General features: G+C 44.8%; 1 protein-coding gene across 6 annotated transcripts in view; it reads left to right on the top strand.

Annotated features, from left to right (window-relative positions):
- LOC105464712 (zinc finger protein 592) overlaps window positions 1-26,020 on the top strand; it is a 57,288-nt gene that overhangs the window by 12,398 nt on the left and 18,870 nt on the right. The window contains exons 2-4 of one of the 6 annotated variants that reach the window (XM_011712736.3): window positions 2,689-2,797; window positions 3,247-3,380; window positions 19,158-21,396. In XM_011712736.3, coding sequence (XP_011711038.1) covers window positions 3,292-3,380; window positions 19,158-21,396 — 2,328 coding nt within the window. In that variant the 5' untranslated portion in view covers window positions 2,689-2,797; window positions 3,247-3,291. Of the gene's footprint in view, window positions 1-2,688; window positions 2,798-3,246; window positions 3,381-9,168; window positions 9,596-14,736; window positions 14,868-19,157; window positions 21,397-26,020 lie in introns of those variants that run through there. The other 5 variants (XM_011712735.3, XM_011712738.3, XM_011712739.3 and 2 more) reach the window with 5 other exon arrangements.

Raw genomic sequence — 26,020 nt, forward strand, 5'->3', positions numbered from 1 at the left:
TGGTATAATCAACCAAATGGCTGCTTCTTTATGATCTTTTGGTATGAGTCATATTTTGAGATTTGTGTTCCTGATGTCTTCATTTAGAATATACATCTCATGGTTTGCTATGTACCAGGCACTATTCTAGGCACTGGGAATATAACAAGGAACAAAATAAACACAAATCTTACTCATATGGGGCTCATTCTGGTTTGTATGCATTTATAGATAATAAGTAAGATAAAATATAAGAGATGGTGAAAAGTATTATGGAGAAAAATAAAGCAGGGATGATGGATGAGGGGTTTAGTGGGGAGGCAGGTTTTCTATTTTAAATTGAGAAGCCAGAGAAATCTCATTGATTAAATGGCCTTTGAGTAGAGGTCTGAAGGAAGTGAGAGAGGGAGCCATGCAGATATCTGAGGAAAGAGCAATCAGATTGGAGAAAAGAGCAAGTGCAAAAGCCCCTCGGGCTGGAGAGGGTTTAAGGAATCCATGGGGGAAGGTATGGATTTTGGGGATCCTTTGGTGGCTCCACCTCTAGAATTTCTGGTTTAATTGGTCTGAGCTGGAGTTAGGCATTAGGATCACTCCAGGGCTGAGAAGCACTGGTCTGAGGGTTAAATAAGCCATATCCCCTATATTTGGTGGAGAGATTTGAATGGGTAACTGTGAGTAGGTGACTTCAGCTGTTCTGATGGGAAGGGCACACAAGGGCCCTGTGACCTTGCCAGGAATAACAGGAATCTTCCACAGTAATAAAAACTCTTCAGTTTATGTCCCTTTTCTTATTTGATTACCTCTCCTCTGTGGGCCTCAGTTTCCTTGCTTGTAAAGTAAGTGGTTTAAATTTAATGGTTTCCTAGAGTCTCTTTCGCTCCGATAGTCCTGAATCTTTCTAGTGTTGGAAGAAGCTCTAATCTAGAACAATGCTCTAGAACAATATTGTCTAATCTTGGTCTTACAACACTCTAAGGTGTGTCATTATGGCAAGGGCTATGGTGAATGTCTCAATACCAAATTGAAGGAAAATTTGTGCCCTATCCCGTAGCAGCTTGGGAAGATGAGTGTGTTGGGAAACTTGAAATGTGAAAACTGACCTGCCTGTTTGGAGTTCAAAGTACAAGGGCAGCTTGGTCCTTGGAGGCAGGCAGGAGCCTGAGTGCCAGTCTTAGTTTACTCACTGGTGAGTTCCTTGTGCTGTGTGAAGAATGTGTTATAAACTGTAAAATTCCTATACATCCAAGCATCAGTGTGTGATTAGGGTGACCTGGGAGAAGCAGTCAGCCTGGAAGTGAAGACTGACACTCAGGTTTGTTAGCCATTCTGCAGCCAAACTGCATGATTGCACATATGAGAGAGACTGTCTGGATAACCCAACAGAAACTGGTGGCCAGAGGAACCAAGGTTAATCTGGAGTAAATAACCAGGTATACTCATTGGAGCACCTCCCAATTTATTTACTATTGGACAACAGACCTAAGACACCCCTTGGCCCTGATCTCTAACTTTTGTCCTCATTTGGACAGCACAGTGTCTGCTTGTTAGTTTATGTTTTGAAATGTGAAAGTCCAAATAAAAAAAGGAAAAACTTCCAGGATAGTTTTCTGTAGTTTCTTTCTGTAGAATTGAGATAATTGGTTTCTTTCCCTTTCCTTCTACATTTTTACATTAATATTGTCTGTATTACTATTTAGAATCCAAACTAAATGTTGGTCTGTCAAAATTGGACAAAAATGAAGTCAAGTGAGGGAATGCAGGATTAGACTGAGAACAGGCAGAATGAGAAATTCAGGGAATGAGTCCTTTTATTACGTAATTTGTGGTATATGTAGTTGATGGGCTATTAACCAGTATTTCTCAACACTAGTCAATTAAATCTGAATCTTAGGGGGGTAGTGGCCAAGTATTAGTAGCTTCCAAAGTTCCCAAGGTGATCCTCATGTTCAGCTACAGTTGAGGACCACCTAGTTTTAAAAAAAGGGTTCTGCCGACTTTGTTCATTTTGTCCCTCATTCTCATCACCTGCTCTGTGCTGACCTCTTCCTACACTGCTCTCTGCCCCCGCCATGATTTCTGCAGCTCACCTGCCCCACTGGCCCCTGCTTGGCCCTCTGCTTCTTCAGCTTCAGCGGGCATCCCGAGCACTGGGGGAATAGTTGTGTGGAGGGGTAAACTAAACCTGGCTTTACTTCCCTTGTCTTTCTGTCCTTTCTCCATGCTTCTGGCCAGCAATTTCTGGGGCACTCTGAAAACTTATGAGGGATAGCTTGCTGGCCACTGAGGTTGGTGGCATAATACTTAACAAACATGTATTTGCTATGTGAAAGGCAGTGTTGTAAGAGCTTTGTAACTATTAACTCATTTTATCCCTGTAATAGCCCATTTTACATATGGGGAAACAGACAGAGATTAAGAATCTTGCCCCAGGTCTCACGGCTAGTAAGTAGTAGAACTAGGATTTGAACCCAGATAGAGTCTGTGCTCTGAACCACCATCCTATAATAGAGGGAGGGGAGCAGACGTGGAGCTGGGAAGAGTTTTGTCTTTGATTACATTTGTGGCCTGCTTGAATTTATGTTTGGGGATTTTTCTCAGGGTCTTACACTTGAATTATTATTATTAGTTTTTTAAACTATCTTTCCTTACTCTAACATTTACCTTCAGACCCACTTAAAAAACATTTTGTTTTTCTTCTTTCCTTAGGTGGTGTTTGGACTCTAGACCATGTGCCTAGGTAGAAGTTTTTCCTTTCTCTGCAGCTCTGCTCCCCTAGCAACGCTCGCCACACCCTTGTTTTGAGATCCTCTCTAAGGTATGATGTCTAGGCTGACCTGAGCTGGCCTTAAAAAGCCAAGAGTTTGGACATGAGATTTTTTTGTTCCCTGGATTTTGTTTTTTTTTTTTTTTGATGATAAAATACATATAACAAAAGTTACCATTTTTAAGTGTGCAGCTCAGTGGCATTAAATACTTTCACGGTTGTGCAAGCATCACCACTGTCCATCTCTAGAACCTGACATCATCTCGTACTAAAACTCTGTACCTATTAAACAATAACTCCCCCTCTCTCTCCCGCTAACCCCTGGCAACCACAATTCTCCTTCTTGTCTCTATGAATTTGCCTACTCTGGGGACCTCATATAAGTGGAATCATTCAATATTTGTCTGTTGTAGCATGTGTCAGAATTTCCTTTTTAAAGCTGAATGATATTCCATTGTATGTATATACCACATTTTGTTTATCCTTTCATCTGTTGACAGATACTTGGGTTACTTCCACCTTTGAGTGTTACGAATAATGCTGCCATGAACATGGGTGTACAAATATCTTGTGTCCCCCCGCTCTTAATTCTTTTGAGTATATACACCCAGAAGTGGAATTGCTGGATCATATGGTAATTCTGTTTAATTTTTTAAGGAACTGCCAACTGCTTTCTATAGCAGCTGCACCATTTTGCATTCCCACCAGTGATGCACAAGGAATCTGATTTCTCCACATCCTCATTGGCACTTGTTATTATTGGTTTTGTTTTTTGTTTTGTTTTTTTTTGAGACAGAGTCTAGCTCTTTTGCCAGACTGGAGTGCAGTGACGTGATCTTGGCTCACTGCAACCTCCACCTCCTGGGTTCAAGTGATTCTCCTGCCTCAGCCTCCTGAGTAGCTGGGACTACAGGTGCGTGCCACCACACCCAGCTAAATTTTATATTTTTAGTGGAGACGGAGTTTCATCATGTTGGCCAGGATGGTCTCCATCTCTTGACATGTGATCCGCCCACCTCAGCCTCCCAAAGTTTTGGGATTACAGGTGTGAGCCACCGCGCCTGGCCTTGTTTTGTTTTTAAATAATAGCCATCCTGATGGGTGTGTGATCTTGGTGGTTACCTTAGTTGGACCCATAAAGTCTACTAGCCAAGGGGTGGGTCCCTATTGTGCTGAAATGTACAAATATAGAAAAACAATATGATAAACCTCTGTGTACTCACTCAAATTCAGTAGTTATCAATTCATGGTCTTTTGTTTTGTTTTTAGTATTTTGTTTTTTTGAGACAGGGTCTCACTCTATCACCCAAGCTGGAGTGCAGTGGCGCGATCAAGGCTCACTGCAGCCTTTACCTCCTGGGCTCAAGCAATCCTCCCACCTCAGCCTCCCGAGTAGCTGTGACTACAGGCACATACCGCCATGCCTGGCTACATGGTCAATCTTGTTTCATTTATGTATCTCCTCCTTGCTCTCTTCCTCTTGCCCTGTGTTATTTTGAGGCCAATTCCAAATGTCACACCATTTTATCTGTAAACATTTCACTCTGTGAAGGCTCTTAATATTCCATTTGTCTGATTGTAGAAAGGCACATAGGGACATGTTACTCCGTATCATTCCCTTGGATCGCCAGGGACATACAGTAGGCACATATAGAACACCTGGATATTGGATCTGTTACCATGCTGGATTGTTGGTGAAGGGCTGCTTTGGCTGGGGCCCTACTTTTCTGCTGAAGGCTGGCTTCCCTCAGGTCTGAGCAGTTACGGTGAAAGAGCACACCCAGATATCTGTTGAGAGGGGAAGGAGAGAAGAGGGAGGAAGAGAGGCATGAGGGAGGGAGCAGGATCTGGAGAGTCAGGGGGCGGAGAGAGAGACAGAGACAGAGAGAGAGAGGACAGGGGAAGAGAAGAGAGGGAGAGAAAGTGTACCTTGAAGGAAGAAATAGGGGGAGAGAGGATGAGAAAGAGAAGAGTGTGTGTGTGTGTGTGTGTGTGTATGTATGTAAGAAAAGGGGAATAAGAACAGACACTTGGAAGAGAAACTTTAGCACCTCTTTGACTCACCAGCTCCTAAACTTCTGTGTTGATCTAAGGCAACCATAGAGATGCCTCTAAGAGTAATAGCATGCTCTTTGTGTGCCTCTAGACCTGTCAGTTTAGGAAGCTTTGGAGCTGTAGGTTGTCTATGGTAGATGAGACTGGTGGCACCCTCAAAACCACCAAAGAAAGAGTGAATCTGTGGAATGGCCACTTTCTGTTTTCTTTTTGTTTTTCAAGATGGAGTCTCATTCCGTAGCCCAAGCTGGAGTGCAGTGGCGTGATCTCGGCTAACTGCAGCCTTTGCCTCTGGGGCTCAAGTGATTGTCCTGCCTCAGCCTCCCAAGTAGCTGGTACTAGAGGTGTGCACCGCCATACCCGGTTAATTTTTTTGTATCTTTCTTAGAGATCTTTTGTATTTTTAGTTTCACCATGTTGACCTGGGTGGTCTCAAACTCCTGAGCTCAGGTGATCCACCCGCCTCGGCCTCCCAAAGTGCTGAGATTACAGGTATGAGCCACCGTGCCCGGCCAACACTGTTTTCTAGGGTCCTTTGCATCGGGACTTGAGGCTTGGTTCACAGCAGGTCTGAGGCTGCTGGCTTCTTGCTTAAATTTAGGGTCCCCTACTACCAAGAGACGATGCATTTACAAAGTTCACTGGGAGGAACACACCAGGATGGTGTGTGAACAAGAGGAGTCCTGTCCCCCTTTTTCTCAAATCTCTGGGTCCTCTTTCCTTCTAACAAAGTGTGGTGCCAGGTTATTGCTGAGATCTGTTTGCAAATAAGGAAAGGTAAAGGGGGTACAGGTTACAAAGTATCAGTTTGTATCTAAATTGTCACCTCTGTGTAAACTGCAGTTGCTGCCAATGCCTAGTGTCTACTTGTCCCAGTCAGTTTTATTGTCTTGTATAATCCCAGCTCCCTCCAGTTCTGTCTTTTTCTATCTTTTAAAAAAGATAGCACCTTTATCGAGATATAATTCACATGCCATACAATTTACCCATTTAAAGTGTACAATTCAATGGCATTTCAGTTTGTTCACAGAGTTGTATTTTCTTTTTTTAGATTTCTTTTCTTTTCTTTCTTTCTTTTTTTTGATAGGGTTTTGCTGTGTCACTTACCCTGGAGTGCAGTGGTGCAATCACAGCTCACTGCAGCCTCAACCTCCCAGGCTCAAGCAATCCTCCCACCTCAGCCTCTTGAGTAGCTGGGACTACAGACATGTGCCACCACTCCTAGCTAATTTTAATTTTAATTTTTTTTTTTTTTTTTTTTGGTGGAGATGGGGTTTTGCCATGTTGCCCAGCTTGTATTGAACTCCTGGCCTTAAATGATCTACCTGCCTCAGCCTCTTGCTTGGGCTTACAGGCACGAGCCATAGTGCCTAGCCAGTATCTTCTTATCTTCTTTCCTTTTCTTTTCTTTCTCTCTTTCTTTTCTTTTCTTTTCTTTCTTTTTGTTGAGACAGTTGTGCTCTGTCGCCCAGGCTTGAGGCTGGAGTGCAGTGGCGTGATCCCAGCACACTATAACCTCTGCCTCCTGGGTTCAAGCGATTCTCCTGCCTTAGCCTCCTGAGTAGCTGGGATTACAGGCGTGCACCACCACACCTGGCTAATTTTTGTATTTTTAGTAGAGACAAGGTTTCATCATGTTAGCCAGGCTGGTCTCATACTCCTGACCTCAAGTGATCCACCTGCCTCAGTCTCCCAAAGTGCTGGGAGTACAGGTGTAAGCCACTGTGCCCAGCCTTTTGTGTCTTTTTTTCTTAAGACTCAGGCCCACCCTGTACCTACCTCTTCCCTATGGTTCTCAGAGCTAGCCTTTTCTTTCCTCTGGTGTCACACTGATCCCATCCTCAAAACAAATGACTTTATGGGACATCGGCCAATGGGCACTCCCCACTGATAAAATATTTAATTTAATCAGCCATTACAGGGATCCAGGATTCATAGACAAGGGCACTTTAGGTAGACTCCTTCCCACTCGCGAAGTCCTATGACCACTGAAGGTCTCTCTAAAATTTTAAGAAGTGAAACAAAAATTTACATATTTGCAAAATGTTTGATTCATAATAAACCCACTTGGGAATCTGTGACTATCTTGAACAATCTTAACTCTGGACAAATGAGCTTGTCAAATTGTTCCTCCTCCTTTCTTTCTTTTTTCTTTTGGAACTGTTGCCCAGGCTAGAGTGCAATAGCATGATCTCAGCTCACTGCAACCTCCACTTCCTGGGTTCAAGCAATTCTCCTGCCTCAGCCTCCTGAGTAGCTGGGATTACAGGTGCCCACTACCATGCTTGGCTAATTTTTGTATTTTTAGTAGAGATGGGGTTTCACCATGTTGGTCAGGCTGGTCTCGAACTCCTGACCTCAGATGATCAGCCCACCTCAGCCTCCTGAAGTGTTGGGAATATAGGCGTGAGCCACTGCACCTGGCCTGTTCCTCCTTTCTAATGGTGGATTACCTTCCTGTAAACACACTGGAATTTACAAAAAGACAATAAGGTAATGAACAATTATATAATATATGCTGGGTGGTGATAAGTGCTGGGAAGAAAATAAAGCAGTGTAAGGGGATAAAGATTGACGGTGGGGTTGGGGATTGGTATCTCATGTAGAATGGTCATGGAAGGTTCCTGACAAAGTGACATTGGATTAAAGGCCTGAAGAAGTGAGGAAGTGAGCCCACCGAGATCTGGTGGGAGAATGTTTCAAGCAGAGGGAATGGTGACTGCAGAGGCTCGGGATGGAGCATGACCAGCATGCCTGAAGAATGTAAGGAGGCCTTTGTGTGCCTGGACAGACTGGGTGAGAGAGAGGCATAGGAGACGGGGGCAGTGCCTTCATCCCGGCTGTGGAGGCTGTGGGAAAGATGGGATTTCACTCTGAGGGAGATGGGATGGTGTTGAAGGGTTTTGAAGAGAGTAGGGACATGATGTGATGTGTGCTTTAACATTTTAAAATTGTTCTCACTCATAGGTGGGAACTGAACATTGAGAACACTTGGACACAGTAAGGGGAACATCGCACACCGGGGCCTGTCGTGGGGTGGGGGGAGGGGGAGGGGGAGGGATAGCATTAGGAGATATACCTAATGTAAATGACGAGTTAACGGGTGCGGCACACCAGCATGGCACATGTATACATATATAACAAACCTGCCCGTTGTGCACATGTACCCTAGAACTTAACATATATTAAAAAATTTGAAAACAAACTATCTTATTTTTCGAGATGGGATCTCACTGTGTTGCCTAGGCTGGGGTGCAGTGGCTATCCTCAGGTGCATTCCTGGCTCACTGCAGCCTCAAATTCCTGGGCTCAAGTGATCCTCCTGCCTCAGCCTCCTGAGTAGCTGGTACTACAGGCATGGACCACTGTGCCCAGTGGCAACGTACGTTTCAATAGCAATACTCTGGCTGCTGTGTTGGGAGTGACTAGTAGAGGCAAGGGTGGAAGCAAGGAGATCAATTGGCAGGCTTTTGTGGGAACACAGGAGAGAGATGATGGTAGAGGTAGTGAGAAATGGCTGGACTTGAATATATTTTGAAGGTTGTGTTGACAGGATATGCTTGTGGATTGGATGAAGGGTGTGAAAGAAAGAGAGGTTTAAGCCTAAGCAGCTGGAAGAATGGCATTTTCATTTACTGAAATGGGGAAGGCTGTAGGAGGAAATCAAGAGCTAGATTTTAGACATAGTAGATCTGAGGTGCCTATTAGATATCCAAGTAGAGATCCAAATCTAGAAATAATAATTTAGTGAGTGTCTACTGAGGGGCTTATAAAATAGCAGGAAAGAGAACACTTTACTGAAATGTTCAGTAAACTACAGTAAAGGTAGAAAATTATGATGTGAGGAAGAATAAATAGAGCAAAAGGGAGAGTGAGGTGACTTCTGTGGGAATTCTGTGCGCTTGATGAGCCTCAGTGGTGCCCAAAGATGTTTCCAGTGGATTATGTATGTGTAGGTGCTCAAGAGCAGGGTCTGGGCCTTCAGCTTTGTGCCTTCAGTGCCAGTCATAAGTCTTAGCATTTGGTGATGGTTCCCGTCTCTGAGCCTCAGTTCTCCATGTTTAAAAAATGAAGAGTTTGGACTAGACCAGTGCACTAGAATCACTTGGGAAGCTTTAAAAAAAAAAAACCCCAAAAGCAGGGATCCATCCTAGACCTATTGAATCAGAATTTTCATGGTGGAGCCTGTGTATCTGTATTTTTAGGTCATTCCCCATGTTACTCTTTTGCAGTCGGTCCACCAGCAGCCTTCAGACAGGCATTTGGAAGCCCCTGGACCAGATAATTTCTAAGAGCCCCTTCGGCTTTAACATCTTGTGAGTCTTGTTAGAATGTTTGCAATATAATTCTGTCCTTGCAATCTTCAGTTGGCGTGGAAAAGGCATGGCAGGGGGAGAGGAGAAGCTGCCTCTGGGCGAAGGACACCTTGCACAGGGCAAGCAGGGGCAGGTACATCAGCCAGGGGGGTGAAGAGACATCCAGGAATGGCTCTGGGAGCAGTGGGAGCCGTGACAACTCACCTGCCATGGGGAGCCAGGTGTGTTAGGTCACGGAAATAGAGGAGAAAGACACGACCCCAACACAGGAGTCGCTCATATACTGATGGCAAAGACTGACGAGCAAACGAATGATTCCAACCCCCTGTGAGAAGTGCTGCCACAGAGGAAGAGAGGCCTGGGTGTCAGGAGAAAAGTGGAGCAGGAGGAGGGCAGAGGACTGGAGTTGCAGCACTCAGAGAAGGCATCAGAAGGGAACTCTGGAGCCGAAGCTTGGAGATGAGGAGTTCTTAGGCAGGTTTGTGTTTGGGGCCCTGGTGGGTTGGGGTATCAGGTATTCTTCTCTAGTCAGGGGGATAGCTCAAACCCTGGCACAGAGGCATGAGAGAGTGTGAGATAACCACCACTGGGGTCAGAATGAAAGGTATCCTGACAAGTTGCTGGAGAGGGGCAGAGACCACATTGGAATGCATCCTCCATGTGAGGCTGAAGGGTTTGAGCTCCATCCCAAACACCATGGAGATTTTGAACAGGGTCATCTTGGTGATCAGATGTATGTTTCACAGCAAATTTTATGGCAATATGTACATTAGAGGGGCTACACTAAGTGGAGGAAAGACAAGTAAAAAAGGTGGGGTTTTTTTGCCTGAGCCCACTGGGACAGCTGTTTCTTATGTACTGCTGAGAATCTCTTTGGGCCATTTTTTGCTGCTGGCTTGAACAGCAGGTGCCTCATAAAATGAAACATTGGCCGTTGACTGACTCAGAACATCTGAGACTTGGAGTGACATAGACCTATAATCAGGCCTCAGATGTGTATTCAAGAGGCCAGTGAGATGTATATGCTATGGAGTCTGCTTGTCCACCTTAGCAGTTAATTTTTATATAGAAATCCGTAAGTTCTAGATTAATTTGCCCAGCCATTGCAGCCTGGCCTGCTCAAGGACTCAGAGATCTTTAAAGTTAGTTTAATTTTACGTACTAAACCAGTGCCTACCTAGGGTCTTCACACAAGTAATTTTTGATACCATAGGAGTGAAAGCCAATTCCATGTGGTCACAATTCCTTATTCTTTTAGCTATACCATTCCCAGTCTGGGGTTTTGTTCTGAGGCTCTTTTTTTTCTGTTTCCTCTGATCCTACTGAAGTTTCACTGAGTTCCCTTCGCTGCCACCCATGAAAGCAGTGTCTCGACGATTAATGTTCCTGCTCGAGTTCAGGCAGAGGCTCTGCACATCTTGGGAGCAGCAGCTTACTCTTGAACTTGTTTGCTTGTTCTGACTTTCCCCTTGTCTGCTTCCATTCCTGGTACGACCTAGGGAGACCCTGTCTCTACAAAATTAAAAGATCTGGCCAGGCATGGTGGTGCATGCCTGCAACCCCAGCTACTCAGGAGCCTGAGGCGGGAGGATCACTTGAGCCTAGGAGGTGGAGGCTGAAGTGAGCTATGATCACACCATTGCACTCCAGCCTGGGCGACAGAGTGAGACAAACAAATAAATAAAAACTCTTAACAATTACAAGCAGTAATGCAACACAGATGATACCAGTATTTAAGCCATCGTCAGTCATGTGGGGGAGCAGGGTTGAAAGTTCACCCACAGGTTGTAAAACATCCATCCATCCTTTCTTCCAGTCCTAATACAATGAACAATGGCAAATTCAAGAAAACTTGTGTTTTTTTTGTCTCACAGTTCAGTGTTCCTTAAATCATGCTGCCTTTCACTTTCATTTTATAAATCTACAACATTTTATTTGCTTCCTTGTCTTATTAAACAGAATATATTGACTAGAGATCAAATTTTTCTTAATGCATTTTGGAGTGCCTCTGCCTCCTTAATGTCCTGTTACTGAGCTTTTATTAATCTACTATTACTGAACTTAGCATTGCTGAAGTAACAGATAACAAAGTTTAATGTTACTTGAAATTTGAAGGCTTTGTTGCAGAGGGGGAAAAAGCTCATGGGTTCAGTGTTAAGTCCTTGTTCTTAGTTCCTCGGAACCTTTTTTATTTTTAGATTTGAATATGTGAATGTTACTACATTTATATATTTTTGTACCTGTGATAATTCAGGATATTTTCTGACAATAGATAAAATCATCTTTTGTCTACATCTTTTATTTCTTTTTTTAACAAGTCACCACCCACCAGGGGTTTAATTCTCCCAATAAAAAGGTCAGTTCAGAGAGGGGCCCTGCCTTGTCCCCATCCAGGGGTGAAGATCTACAGAGCACCCTGGGAATGTCCAAGCCCAGTACATATTTTATTTCAAACTTCAAAATACTGCCCTCTTCTCTCTAGTATTATGAGGTTTGATGAACAAACCTATAATTTAGTTATACTTTCCCCTTTCTCCTAAATTTTCATCTTCTCCAGAAAAAAAAATAGAGCTCTAATTTTTAGGCTCTCATTAGAAAGCTGTTTCATTTACTTTATAACTTCAATCTCTGAGATTTCTCAGGACCTCTTCCAACTCTGGTATGTTTTTCTTGAGGTATAGGGAACCCAAACTGCACAGCACATGTAGCTACAGACACAGAGTGGTTTTGAATAAGGGCAGGATCACAAGTTCTAATTTGCTTACAGTGTTCTTTCTGATAATGCCCAGCATTTTCTGGACCTTTTGTGATCAAACATGCAATGTGGTATCTTAAGGGAACAGTCTAAGCTGATTGAACAGTGTAGCTTAAAATCCATTATTCTAAAAGTATAGTTGGTATTGCTTTTCTCTGAGTGTTCCTTCACATTTGCCTTCACTGATGGTCACTTGCTATAATTTTGCCTATTTATACAGCCTCATGAGAACCTGTCTTTTAATTTTGCGTTTTGATTAGGAACAGCTTTAAGGCCATTTGCAAACTTGAAGGTTTTACTTTATTGCTTCTACAAATATTTATTGAGTACCTAATGGGGAATCCAGTGATGAGTGAAATAGATAAGCCTCTTCCTTCATGAAACTTACATCCTAACATTCTTCTACTAGATTATTGGGTCTCAAAGCATTTATATAATTATGAAGACTTCCTTTTTAAAATAAATTTTTCATGAGTCATTATTCGGTAGTGGTGTATCTAATGGCTGGTCCTTGAGAACACATATGTGGATGTGAAGCTGGGTTCCCTTACGGGTTGGAAACCACCATTCTAGGTAATTTATGAAAGCGTAAAGCTCTAGTCCAAAACTAGTCAATGGGTTAAAAACTCTACTGGTTATATTTCCCCATGAATGAGAATTACATGAAGACATACATACGGATGCACACAGATAACATACCTTCACCCAAGTTTTATGGAAGTCAGTTGTTATTTTTTTCTGGTTTTGTTTTTTTTTTTTTTTTTGGTGGGATCTTAGTATTTAAAGTCTGTAGAAATTTTGTCTACTAGTCTACTAGTTCTGCCATAATTATATATAATCATACTTTTTTTTTTTTTTCTTTGAGACAGAGTCCTCACTCTGTTGCTTAGGCTGCAGTGCAATAATGCCATCTCAGCTCACTGTAACCTCTGCCTCCCAGGTTCAAGCAATTCTCCTGCCCCTAGTTGAGATTACAGGTGTGTGCCACCATGCCCGGCTAGGTTTTGTATTTTTAGTAGAGACAGGATTTTGCCATGTTGGTCAGGCTGGTCTCGAACTCCTGACTTCAGGCGATCCACCCGCCTTGGCCTCCCAAAGTGCTGAGATTACAGGCATGAGCCACAGCACCTGGCCACTGTTTTCTTTTTCTTTTCCTAAGATAGGGTCTCATTCTGCCACCTGGGCTGGAGTGCGGTGGCGCAATATTGGCTTACTGCAACCTCTGCCTCCCAGGTTCAAGTGATTCTCCTGCCTCAGCCTCCTAAGTAGCTGAGACTACAGGCATCTGCCACCATAGCTGGCTAATTTTTGTGTTTTTGGTAGAGACAGGGTTTCACCATGTTGGCCAGGCTGGTCTCGAACTCCTGACCTCAAGGGATCCCCTGCCTCAACCTCCCAAAGTGCTGAATTACAGTCATGAGCCACCGTATCCAGCCAATCATACTGGGTTTTATTGTTGTTGTTGTTGTTTGAGACAGAGTCTCGCTCTGTTGCCCAGGCTGGAGTGCAGTGACGTGATCTTAGCTCATTGCAACCTCCACCTCCTGGATTCAAGAGGTTCTCCTGCATCAGCCTCCCAAGTAGCTGGGTTTATAGGTGCGTACCACCATTCCCAGCTAATTTTTGTATTTTTAGTAGAGGTGGGTTTCACTATGTTGGCCAGTCTGGTCTCCAACTGACCTCAGGTGATCTGCCCACCTCAGCCTCCTGAAGTGCTGGGATTACGGGCGTGAGCCACTGCGCCCAGCCGAATCATATTGTTTTTATACCCTCAAATAATTCCAACAGGGTGATTTGGCATGCTGAGGCCCTTTCAAAACTAAGATGCTCCTTACCCACATCTAGTTGATATGTTTACTTAAATGTTTGGTAAAATTTCCTGGGCAAACTAGTAGACCCTGTAATAAACAATAAGATTTATGTTCATCTTTAAAAAATATTTCCAGATATTCCCTAGGTAGAAACTTATTCTGAGAGATGGTATAGTCGTCAGTCTGCCAGTCTTGGAGTTGTTCTTTACCCCCAAGGGGGCTGTTCATATTGTTGCAAATTCCATTATCTCACCTTTGAGTGAAATTTACTCCCAGCCTCCAAACCAGTGATCCTGCCTTGCCTCTTGACTAGGCCACTCTAGATCACTCAGTGAGCTCACCAGGTCTGGATCTATCTAGCTTGTTCAGTGAGACATGGGGTCTCACTATGTTGCCTAGGCTGGTCTTGAACTCCTAGGCTCAAGCCATCATCCCACCTTGGCCTCCCACCAAAGTGCTAAAAATAATGAAGTTACGTAAGTAATGCAATTTGAAACAAATAGTTTGAATAATTTTAAAATGAAGATAAACAAAAGAGAAAATAATTTTATCTGTTGAGATACTATTTTTTTTTTTTTTTTTTTTGAAATGGAGTCTAACTCTGTCGCCCAGACTGGAGTGCAGTGGCACGATCTTGGCTTACTGCAACCTCCACCTCTGGGTTCACACCATTCTCCTGCCTCAGCCTCCTGAGTAGCTGGGACTACAGGCACCTGCCATCACACGCCCAGCTAATTTTTTTGTATTTCTAGTAGACACAGGGTTTCACCGTCTTAGCCAGGATGGTCTTGATCTCCTGACCTCGTGATCCGCCCACCTCGGCTTCCCAAAGTGCTGGGATTACAGGCATGAGCCACCACTCCCAGCCGAGATACTTTTAACATTTGGAATATTCTTGTAACCTAACTCCATTCTGGAGTATTTTTTCTAGTCTGTCCATTTGTCTTTCCTCTTTTAATTGTGTGCTCATCACCCTCACTCATTTTTCTAATGGGTTGCTTATCTTTTATTTATTGCTTTGTAAGGGCTTTTTGTTTTTGTTTTTGTTTTAAGGAGCGGAGAGTTTGATAGGCAAGAAGGAAGGGAGAAGACAGAAGGAGGACGCTCCCCTGTACAGAGACAAAGGGAGGGGGGGGCTCCAAAGCCGAAAACGGAGGTCCCCACCGGCCACGGATACTGGTCAGGTATATATGCAGAGGCTGGAGGAGGCGGTGTTTGATTTGCATAGGGCTCAGAGGATTGGTTTGACTAGTCATGCCATTCACGTAGAGAAAAAGCTGGCCCTCCCACCCTAGTCTTTTAATATACAAATGCATGATGCCATGACGTTCTACACACGTGAGGATATGTGGGGGTGGCCATGTTGCCAGGAACTTGCAGGGAAAGGGCAAGAAGGCTGCGGGAATCTCCATGTTTGGGTGGACCCAGTTTCTAATGGCCGACTTGCATATCAAAGGTTGCTGGCCTGGCTCTAAGAGCCCGGGCTTTACAAGAAACTTTTCCAGAGATGCTTTAAAACTTCCCAGTGACCCCTTTTCCTACAACACTCCCCCACTGTGGAGATGCCACACTAACTCTGTTAGGGGGTTTTGGGCGACGACTCTTTCTGGCTACTTCCTGCTGAAAAGGGACGTCAAATGGGGAACAGCAGCTAGGGCTCCTCCTGGGGTTGATCTAAGAGTCCTCAGAAGATGGCGTGTCCATGTGTGGTTCAGTTTGTAGCACCATTTGGAGTTTGATTGCAGTCTGATGATTGAATTTCCTTTCCTGGCCCATGCACCAAAATGATACGGCTCTGATGAGTGGAGGAACACTAGGGTTCTTGGTCCTCATGCCGGTTTAGAGAAAATGACACAGACACGACGTGGAGTGGTTTTAAGGAGTGGAGCATTTAATAGGCAAGAAGGAAGGGAGAAGACAGAAGGAAGAAACTCCCTTGTACAGAGACAGATGGAGGGGGCTCCAAAGCCGAAAGAGGAGGTCCTTCTATAAGGGCTTTTTATGTCTTAGTTAAGATATCAAGGATAATTATATGTTGCAAATATTCCTTTTGATTTGTTGTTTGCCTTTTAACTTTGTGCTGGCAGGTTTTTGGTAAATAGAACTTTTTTATTGGTTTTTTCTTTACAGTTTCTTCTTTTGCTTTATAACAGGGTACATTTTGATTAATTTCTATTTAAAAACAATGTGATGCTTTAGAGCAAGGTTCAAGTAAATATAAACATGTAGGTACACGGTAGAGTACCTTATTCACAGTTATTGATTACTGCTGTTTTTGGTTTTTCTTACTGGGGCTAAATAGAAAACAGGATGTGATCTTTGGCTTTTAAAGGCTTTCAGCTTTGGCATTTAAAACATTCTTCTTAAAAATAGAGAGAGTCTCACTGTGTTCCCCGGCTACTCTCAAACTCCTGGGCTCAAGTGATCCTCCTCCCTTGGCCTCCCAAAGTGCTAAGATTACAGGTGTGAGCTACTGTACCTGACCTAAAATCTCATAAGGTTTTTTTTCTGCTGCTAATATTGAGCTCTCACACCATTTACTAGCTCTGATTTTCCAGCAAAAGATACTCACTTTACTTCTGACCATTCTCAGTCAATCCCTGAGATTTCTCTATGAGGAGAGCTTTACTTCTGATGTAATCTTTCTCTGCTTCAAGCCTCTGCAACTTCATATTAGATAATAGCAAACTCCCAGCTAATCCTTATACACACAATCAACTTCTCCTCTTCTCCCACATGCTTTCTCCATCTCCTAAATGAGAGCTGGGAAATCTATTCTGCCCTTTCCCCTCAATCTTTTTTTTCGTAGACAGTTTTGTTTTGTTTTTTTGAGATGGAGTCTCGGTCTGTTGCCCAGGCTGGAGTGCAGTGGCAAGATCTCGACTCACTGCAACCTTCTCCTCCTGGGTTCAAGTGATTCTCCTGCTTCAGCCTCCCAGGTAGCTGGGACTACAGGCGTGTCCCAACTAATTTTTGTAGTTTTAGTAGAGACGAGATTTCACTGTGTTGGCCAGGCTGGTCTCGAACTCCTGACCTCAGGTGATCCACTTGCCTCGGCCTCCAAAAGTGCTGGGACTACAGGAGTGAGCCACTGTGCCTGGCCTTTCCTAGACATTTAAAAGAAAGAAAGAACAAAAAAGAAATAAAAAAGAAGCTTATAAAGCAAATATCATGCAGGTGTTTCCTTATAGTTATGATCACCCTGCATAGTAAGTCACTTGGTATTGAGTACCCACTGCTTTCAGTGACATCGGGTATGTTCCTCTTTTTTATGGGTTCCAACACCTCCTACTCCAAGAGACAAACATTTGTTCTGTTCAAAACTTTATATCTCATTCCAGTGGTGTATTCTGCCAACCCATGTTTAGATAATTGGTATTGCACTTTATTATTACCATAATTAGATATCTTCCCAATGGGAGGGAGTATAATTTTCATTTTCTGTGAGAACTCTTATGCAGGCAGATGTGTTTTGCTGGGAGTTGGGAGAGGGGCAAGAACCAAAGCTGGAAACCTGTTGATCCCATGGGGTGGTAAGAGATATACCTCTGCTATGCCACCTGCTGCCCTGTGGTTCTGAGTGGGTTTTTGTTGTTACTGTTGTTATTTTTCCCTTTAAAAATTATAAAAGCAGTCTATCAGCCCCCTAAAAAAGTTTTGAAAAACTAACCCAATAGTAATTCCACTACTCTGCACATAATCATTTTCATTTTTTTTTAAAATCTTGACTCAAATGCATGCATAATTTTACATTGTTATAGTCTGACAACATTTTTGTATTAGTCTTTTTAAACTTGACATTATAAGTAATTGTCCTTGTTGCTATATGGATTTCATAGTGAGAATTTTTTAAAATTAATTAATTTATTTATTTATTTAGAGATGGAGTCTCACTCTGTCGCCCAGGCTGGGGTGCAGTGGTGCGATCTTGACTCATGGCAACCTCTGCCTCCTGGGATCAAGTGATTCTCCTGCCTCAGCCTCCGGAGTAGCTGGGATTACAGGCGCCCACCACCACACCTGGCTAATTTTTGTATTTTTAGTAGAGACAGGGTTTCACCATGGTGGCCAGGCTGGTCTTGAACTCCTGACCTCAAGCTATCTGCCTGCCTCAGCCTTCCAAAATGCTGGGATTACAGGCAAGAGCCACCACGCCCGGCCCATAATGAGAATTTTTAATGACTGCATTACAGCCTATTAAGTATTTTTTTTTTTTTTTTGGTCTTAAGACATTTAAATTCTTTTTGTGTGTGTCACTCTCTTTTGTGCTTTTTAAATAATGCTGTAACATATCATTTTTGCATATAGTTTTTGAGAATTTTTGTTCTTAAGAGAAATTTCTGGAAGTGGGGTTCCTGGACCTAAAGTTTGCCACTTTTCTGGTTCTGTGAAGCTACCATACTGCTTTCTAAAAGAATTGTGCCAGTCTGCATCCTGAAAGGTTTTCAACATAAATGTGACATAAGAAACACGTAAGCCAGTAAAGGCCCTGGAGTGCTGAAGCAGATCCAGGTTTTAAAGGGACATGGTGAGGTTTTTCTTCTCCCTCCAGCAGGTTTGAGCCAGCCAGTTTCATGTTTCATCTTAAGTGTGAGTTTTATGAGAATTTCCTAATGGAAGATCTCTCTAGGGCCTTGTGTTTCCCATGTTGCAGTAGTTCTGTAGCTCTGCTTCCCCAGATCATGAAGGAACCAGGTGCATGAAGTTAAAATAGAATTATTATCTTATTCTTTGTATATTAAGTCAAAATAGAATTTAGGCTTCCCCCAAATTGTCAACTGACCAATTTGATAACTGTTGGTACTTTGCAAGTCACCTTGCTCCTCAGGTTTAATGGAGGAGCATTTACCAACTGGTAACAGTTTTAGGGTGAAAAGGAATCAAGTGTGTCTGCTGAACAGAGAAAAAATACCTAGGGATGATGTAATTTTCTAGAGTTTATTAATAAGACAACACAAATAGCAAATCATTTTGGATTTGATTGAATTTATGCAGCAAAAACCCCCAAAGTTATATAAAGTTAGTGAGTAATTGCTAAGAGTAAATTAGCAGAAGAAGTTATAGCCAGGTTCTATGTATTAATCAGTAGTTTTCTAAAGGCTGGAAGTGCTGAGTGGCTTTTTGCTAGTGCACATGATCATGGAGGCATGAGGTTCCCTGAGAAGCTGGGGGAGTATGGTAGGAGCATATTCTTTGTGGCTTTGTAACTAGCCGTCAATTTCCAGGTACTGAGGTTTAAGATCATCCAAGCAGGCTTGTCGCTACATCTCACTACTCTTTCCATCTCTGCCCCCACCTCTCCAGCATTTTAGAAACCTGTTGGGGTAAAACTGAGGTGGGTGGCTTCCTGTCATAGTATGTGGGGTTTTGCATGGGTGTCCTGGCTGTGTGTGCATTAGTTTGATGGGTGTGTAGTGAAGATGGTCCAATGGGACCCTGGTGGTCACTGATTCTGTTCTCTGTTTCTGTTATAGCCCTTGCCAGCATCCAGCCATGGGGGATATGAAAACCCCAGATTTTGATGACCTTCTGGCTGCCTTTGACATCCCAGACCCCACCAGCCTTGATGCCAAGGAGGCCATCCAGACACCCAGTGAGGAGAATGAGAGTCCCCTCAAACCTCCAGGCATATGTATGGATGAAAGTGTGTCCTTGTCTCACTCAGGATCAGCCCCTGATGTGCCGGCCGTGAGTGTCATTGTCAAGAACACCAGCCGCCAGGAGTCGTTTGAAGCAGAGAAGGACCACATTACTCCCAGTCTCCTACACAATGGATTCCGGGGCTCAGATCTGCCTCCAGATCCCCACAACTGTGGGAAATTTGATTCTACTTTTATGAATGGAGACAGTGCCAGGAGTTTCCCTGGCAAACTGGAGCCTCCCAAGTCAGAGCCATTACCCACCTTCAACCAGTTCAGTCCAATCTCCAGCCCAGAACCTGAGGATCCCATCAAAGATAACGGATTCGGGATAAAGCCCAAACACTCTGACAGTTATTTCCCACCCGCTCTTGGGTGCGGAGCTGCGGGGGGCCCAGTCCTGGAGGCTCTGGCTAAGTTTCCGGTTCCAGAGCTGCATATGTTTGATCATTTTTGTAAGAAAGAACCCAAGCCAGAACCCCTGCCCTTGGGGAGCCAGCAGGAACACGAGCGAGGTGGGCAGAACGCAGTGGAACCTCACAAGGATCCGGATGCCACTCAGTTCTTTGGGGAAGCTTTGGAGTTCAACAGCCATCCTAGCAACAGTGTCGGAGAGTCCAAGGGGCTTGCCCGGGAGCTTGGTACCTGCTCATCAGTCCCCCCTAGGCAGCGTCTAAAGCCAGCTCATTCCAAGCTGTCCTCTTGTGTGGCAGCCTTGGTGGCCTTGCAGGCCAAAAGAGTGGCTAGTGTCACTAAGGAGGATCAGCCTGGCCACACAAAGGATCTCTCAGGGCCCGCTAAAGAGGGTTCTAAAGGTAGCCCCAAAATGCCCAAGTCACCAAAGAGTCCCCGGAGCCCTCTGGAGGCCACTAGAAAAAGTATCAAGCCATCAGACAGCCCTCGTAGCATCTGCAGTGACAGCAGCAGCAAAGGCTCACCGTCTGTGGCTGCCAGCTCCCCACCAGCAATTCCCAAAGTGAGAATCAAAACCATTAAAACATCATCAGGGGAAATCAAACGGACTGTCACAAGGATCCTGCCAGATCCTGATGATCCAAGTAAGTCCCCTGTTGGGTCACCTCTAGGGAGCGCCATTGCTGAGGCCCCAAGCGAGGTGCCAGGGGATGAGGTGCCTGTGGAAGAGCACTTTCCTGAGGCAGGCACAAATTCAGGGAGCCCCCAGGGGGCCAGGAAAGGGGACGAGAGCATGACAAAGGCCAGTGACTCTTCATCTCCCTGCTGCAGTTCTGGGCCCCAGGTCCCAAAGGGGGCTGCCCCAGGCTCACAGACAGGCAAGAAGCAACAGAGCACAGCACTGCAGGCATCCACCCTGGCCCCTGCCAACCTCCTACCCAAAGCCGTGCACTTGGCCAACCTGAACCTCGTCCCCCACAGTGTTGCTGCATCAGTGACAGCCAAGTCCTCAGTGCAAAGACGGAGCCAGCCACAGCTTACACAAATGTCGGTGCCCCTGGTCCACCAGGTGAAAAAGGCTGCTCCACTGATTGTAGAGGTCTTCAACAAGGTCCTCCATAGCTCCAACCCCGTGCCCCTCTACGCGCCAAATCTCAGCCCGCCTGCGGACAGCAGGATCCACGTGCCGGCCAGTGGGTACTGCTGCCTGGAGTGTGGAGACGCATTTGCCTTAGAGAAGAGCCTGAGCCAGCACTATGGCCGGCGGAGCGTCCACATTGAGGTACTGTGCACACTGTGCTCTAAGACGCTGCTCTTCTTCAACAAGTGCAGCCTGCTCCGGCATGCCCGTGACCACAAGAGCAAGGGGCTCGTCATGCAGTGTTCCCAGCTGCTGGTGAAGCCCATCTCTGCAGACCAAATGTTCGTGTCGGCCCCTGTGAACTCCACGGCACCAGCAGCCCCAGCCCCTTCATCATCTCCCAAACATGGCCTCACTTCGGGCAGTGCCAGTCCTCCTCCTCCAGCCTTGCCACTCTACCCAGACCCTGTGAGGCTCATCCGGTACTCAATCAAGTGTCTTGAATGTCACAAGCAGATGCGGGACTACATGGTCCTGGCTGCACATTTCCAGAGGACAACAGAGGAGACAGAGGGGCTGGTAAGCAGACCCTCACTGTTATGGGTATTGGGCCCCTGGCTCACACAGGTTCCATGACTGGGCATGGAGAGGAAAGCTCATTGATATGGGGGCAGTGATGGAATCTTATGAGTCTTAGAAGAGGACGTCTGCCTGAATATTTAGTGCTTGGTGTTTGTTGGAAAAGGTGTCCTGCCCATTACTGAGGTGAGACCCTAAATTAGCAAGTGTATTTATGGACATGTCCCATTTCCGTTTAGCTTTCCCTCAAAGGGTCTGTCAAGGCCCAGTGTCAGGCCAGAGATAGGTCTTTACTGCATGATCTCCCTCTGGTCTCTGGCAGGTGTCAGCACAGTCTTAGCATGTGACCAAGGAACTTGGGGACAGAGATAGGTGAGTCACCGCCCCTGCACCTCAGTCTGTTCTAAGAACTTTGTCTTTTTTTTTTCACTTGAGACGGAGTCTTGCTCTGTCGCCCAGGCTGGAGTGCACTGGTGGGATCTCAGCTCACTGCAGCCTCTGTCTCTGGGGTTCAAGAGATTCTTGTGCCTCAGCCTCCCCAAGTAGCTGGGACTACAGGCGTGCACCACCATGCCTAGCTAATGTTTATATTTTTGGTAGAGACGGGGTTTCACCATGTTGCCTAGGCTGTTCTTAAACTCCTGGCCTCAAGTGATCTGCCCACCTTGGCCTCCCAGAGTGCGGGGATTATAGGTGTGAGCCACTGTGCCCAGCCAAAGAACTGTGTCTTTAATAAGTTGTTCTGACCTGCAGTGACACAGCTGTTTTTGCAGTCCAGTGACATAGCTGTTTTTGCAGTCCTTTTGTGGAAACTGCAGTAGGGCCAAAGGCAAGGCTGGGGTAGAAGGAAGGAGAGTGGACAGACATGTGGGGCCTGTGGCAGAGGTTTTTGGAGCCTCCTTCTTTCAACTGCATTCTCACCACTCCAGGAAAGCAACTGTGTTTATCTGCTTGTTTTGATTCTTGGTTATGCTTGATGAGATTCATTTAAAAAAAAAAAAAAAAAAAAAAAGGCCTTCTGCACTGAGAATACCCTTTGGCGCCTTCTGTGTCTGTGTTATGTGTTAGTGGTTTCCCTGAAGAAGGAGGCCTCCAGAAGGTGGTTCTCTTCATGACACAGCCAAACCCACCCCTCATGGTGCTTCCCTAAGCTGATGCTCCAGAGGCCTGGTGGGAGGAAAGCAAAACAGCTCTTTTTGCTTCAGTTCAGCCAGGGGTCTGTGCATGTGTTGGTAGCTGATGAGCTTTGCATGTGTTCTCTGAGTGCCCACTGTGCATGGGCTGGGGGTCTGTGCCAACCAGGGGATGCCTGCAGAAGGGAGTCTCACCTTTAGGAGTTCACAGTGGCCTAGCAAGGGCAGTGGTCACCACCCAAACAGCTACAATATGTGGCCGACTGAGTGGGGCTAAACCAAGGTTGTAAACCTGATTGCATAGAGTGCTTCAGAGGGACTAATTCATGGTGACTCCATGCATGAGGAAGATGCTGTGTGGAGGTGACATTTAAGTTGGGCTTGCAAGGATGAGTTTGGAGGAGTAGGAGGGGCAAGGGTGTTCTGAGTATAGGGAGCAAAGGAGTATGAGAGAGCAGAGTGGGTTTGAAGAAGAGGAAATTGTTATGCATGAGGCTGGTCTTGGGAATATTAGGGTAGAGGTCAGAGGTTGAGTTTGGTGGACCTGTAGGGCTTCTCTGGAGGACTCAGCCCCCCAAAAGGGCCAGAAGGTTCTATAGGATCCCACTATGGCTTCTCATCTTCCCTGGTCTGTTTCAGTTTGCGTTTTTCTTCTGATGCGTCAGATGGGGTATGGTCACTCTGGGTCTGTTCCCCTGGGGCTTCAGTGTTCTTGCTGCCCCAGCATGGTTGAGTTGGGCCAGGTTTATTTTATCTGAGTCAAGGGGCCATGAGGGCCCTTGGCAGTGGAGATCTGATGCCTGGGCCTGGGAGTTTTTCGCACTGGTCCTTACGTATCTTCTTTTTTCCTTCTTTCTTTTTTTTTTTTTTTGGGTGAGACGGAGTCTTGCTTTGTCACCCAGGATGGAGTGCAGTGGTACGATCTTGGCCCACTGCAACCTCTGCCTCCTAGGTTCAAGTGATTCTCCTGCCTCAGCCTCCTGAGTAGCTGGGACTACAGGTGTGCGCCACCACGCCTGGCTAATTTTTGTATTTTTAGTAGAGATGGAGTTTTGCCATGTTTGCCCAGGCTGGTCTTGAACTTCTGACCTCAAGTGATCCACCTGCCTCGGCTCCCCAAAGTGGTGGGATTACAGGCATGAGCCATCACACCGGGCCTCCTTGTGCATCTTCTAAAATTCGAGGAGGCAGAGGTCTGGGTGTAGGATCCCAGGCTGGCATGGAACATTTCTCATCTTACATCCTCTCTGTGTCATTCTGCCCTAGTGGGAGCTGGCGAAGAGCACCAGCCGACAGGAAGGGAAGGAGTGCACAGAAGGCTATCAGGCCTCTCTCAGCCAGCTCCAAATCCCTCACAAGACCTCTTACCACTGGCTTCTGAGTCTCAGGGAAAGGGTGAACCCTGAGCTATGGGATTAAAAACTAGGCTTGATGGCTGCTGGGCTTGAGTTTTCCACAGGACAGTACCTAGCTTCAGCCCACGTGTCCAGGGCAGGGGGTGGACAGATAGGTTGCGCTCGACACCACAGCAGGGACTGCGGGAACAGCATTGGTTTGAGCTTTCCGTCTTCTTCCTGGGAGTCTGCCCTTGAATGGAGCATGCCTCCCTCTGCAGTGACCCAGGGAGTCTTTCATCCTTCCTCTTGCTTTCCAAGCTACGTTGGTGGGGCAGGATGTCAGCCAGATGGATATTGTCATTCCACCCAACACAATTAGTAACAATCCCTTAATATTACCTACTATATGTTCATATTCAGATTTTTCCAGTTATGTCGAAAAATGTCTTTTTACAGTTGGGATTATTTTGAGTCAGGATCTGAACATGGGGCCACACATCACATTTGTTTATGTTTCATAAATAGCTCAATCTGGAACAGTACCTCTTCCCACTCCATCCTAGTAGACACCCTCTTTTCATGCCATTGACTTGTTGAAGAAACTGGGTCATGTGTTCTGAGCATTTTCCAGAACAATTCTGGGTTTAACTGATTGCTTCCTAAGTTTTCCAGAACTTTGAGTTTTGCTGATTACTTCCTCATGCAAGGAATTTTTTCCTCCATGTCCCATATTTTTTTCTGTAGACTAGAAGTTAGCAGTAAAGACTTGATTAGATTCAGGTCAGTTTTGATGGAGGGTGGGAGTGGAGGGTGCTGTGTTCTTCCTGTTTCATAACTTAAGGAGGCACAAAGTGCCTGATTGTCTCACTTTTAATGATGCTGAATTGATGAGAGTGAATTTAGGTGATAATATTCTGATCCCTTCAATGTGAAGCTCCCCACCTTTTACCTAATTATCCATCAGTAATCACTGTTTGAGTCTAATTTTATTGAGTTTCAAAGGATATTTTCCTAATTCTTTGTTTCTTTCACATTTATTAGCTAGAGTTCTGTATAAAGTATCTTTTTTGCTTCCATGAGGGCTCTTTGGTTACTCTAAAATATAATTTATGTTGGAAAATGGGATAATTTGTTTCTTTTAATTAACAGTTCTCAGAGTTGTGAGTTGATACCCTGAAAATCTCAATTGGTGTTCTAAGAGTCCCTCTTCTATTGTTTTAAAATTGTGGTAAAATACATGTAACGTAAAATTTCCCATCACAATCATTTTGATATGTACAGTTCCGTAGTGTTAATGTTAGGTATATTCACATTGTTGTGAAACCAGTCTCCAGAACTCTTCATGTTGCAAAACTGAAACCCTGTATTCATTTTAAAAAAGAAACAAACAAACAAAAAAACAATTCCCCATTTATCTTCCTCCTCCTAAGCCCTGGCAACCACCCTTATGTTTTCTGTCTCTAGGAGTTTGACTATTCTAGGATCTCATACAAATGGAATCACACAGCATTTGTCTTTTTGTGACTGGCTTTTCCATTTAGCATGTCCTCAAGGTTCGTCTATGTTGTAGCATGTCACAATCTCCTTATTTTTTGGCTGGGCGCAGTGGCTCATGCCTGTAAGCCCAGCACTTCCTGGGTGGATGAGGTGGGTGGATCATTTGAGGTCAGAAGTTCAAGATCAGCCTGGCCAACATGGTAAAACCCTGTCTCTATTAAACATACAAAACAAAAAACAAAAAAAAAAACTGGAAAACTAAAAAACAAAAATCAGCCAGGCTGTAGTGGTGCATGCCTGTAATCACAGCAACTCGGGAGGCTGAGGCAGGAGAATTGCTTGAGCCTGGGAGGTGGAGTCTGTGGTGAGCCAAGATCGTGCCACTGCGCTTTAGTCTGGGTGACAGAGACCCTGTCTCAAAAAAAAAAAAAAAAAATTCCCTTCTTGTGTTAAGGCTGAATAATATTCCATTGTGTGTATATAACACATTTTGTTTTTCCTTTCATCCATTGATGAATACTTGAGTTATTTCCACATCTTAGCTATTGTGAACAATGTTGCTATGAACATGAGCATAAAAGTATCTATCTTTGAGACCTTGCTTTTAAGTCTTTTGGGTATACACTCAGAGGTGGCACTGCTGGATCATACGGTACT

This window comes from Macaca nemestrina, chromosome 7 (assembly GCF_043159975.1).
Source record: "Macaca nemestrina isolate mMacNem1 chromosome 7, mMacNem.hap1, whole genome shotgun sequence".
Lineage (NCBI taxonomy): Eukaryota > Metazoa > Chordata > Mammalia > Primates > Cercopithecidae > Macaca > Macaca nemestrina.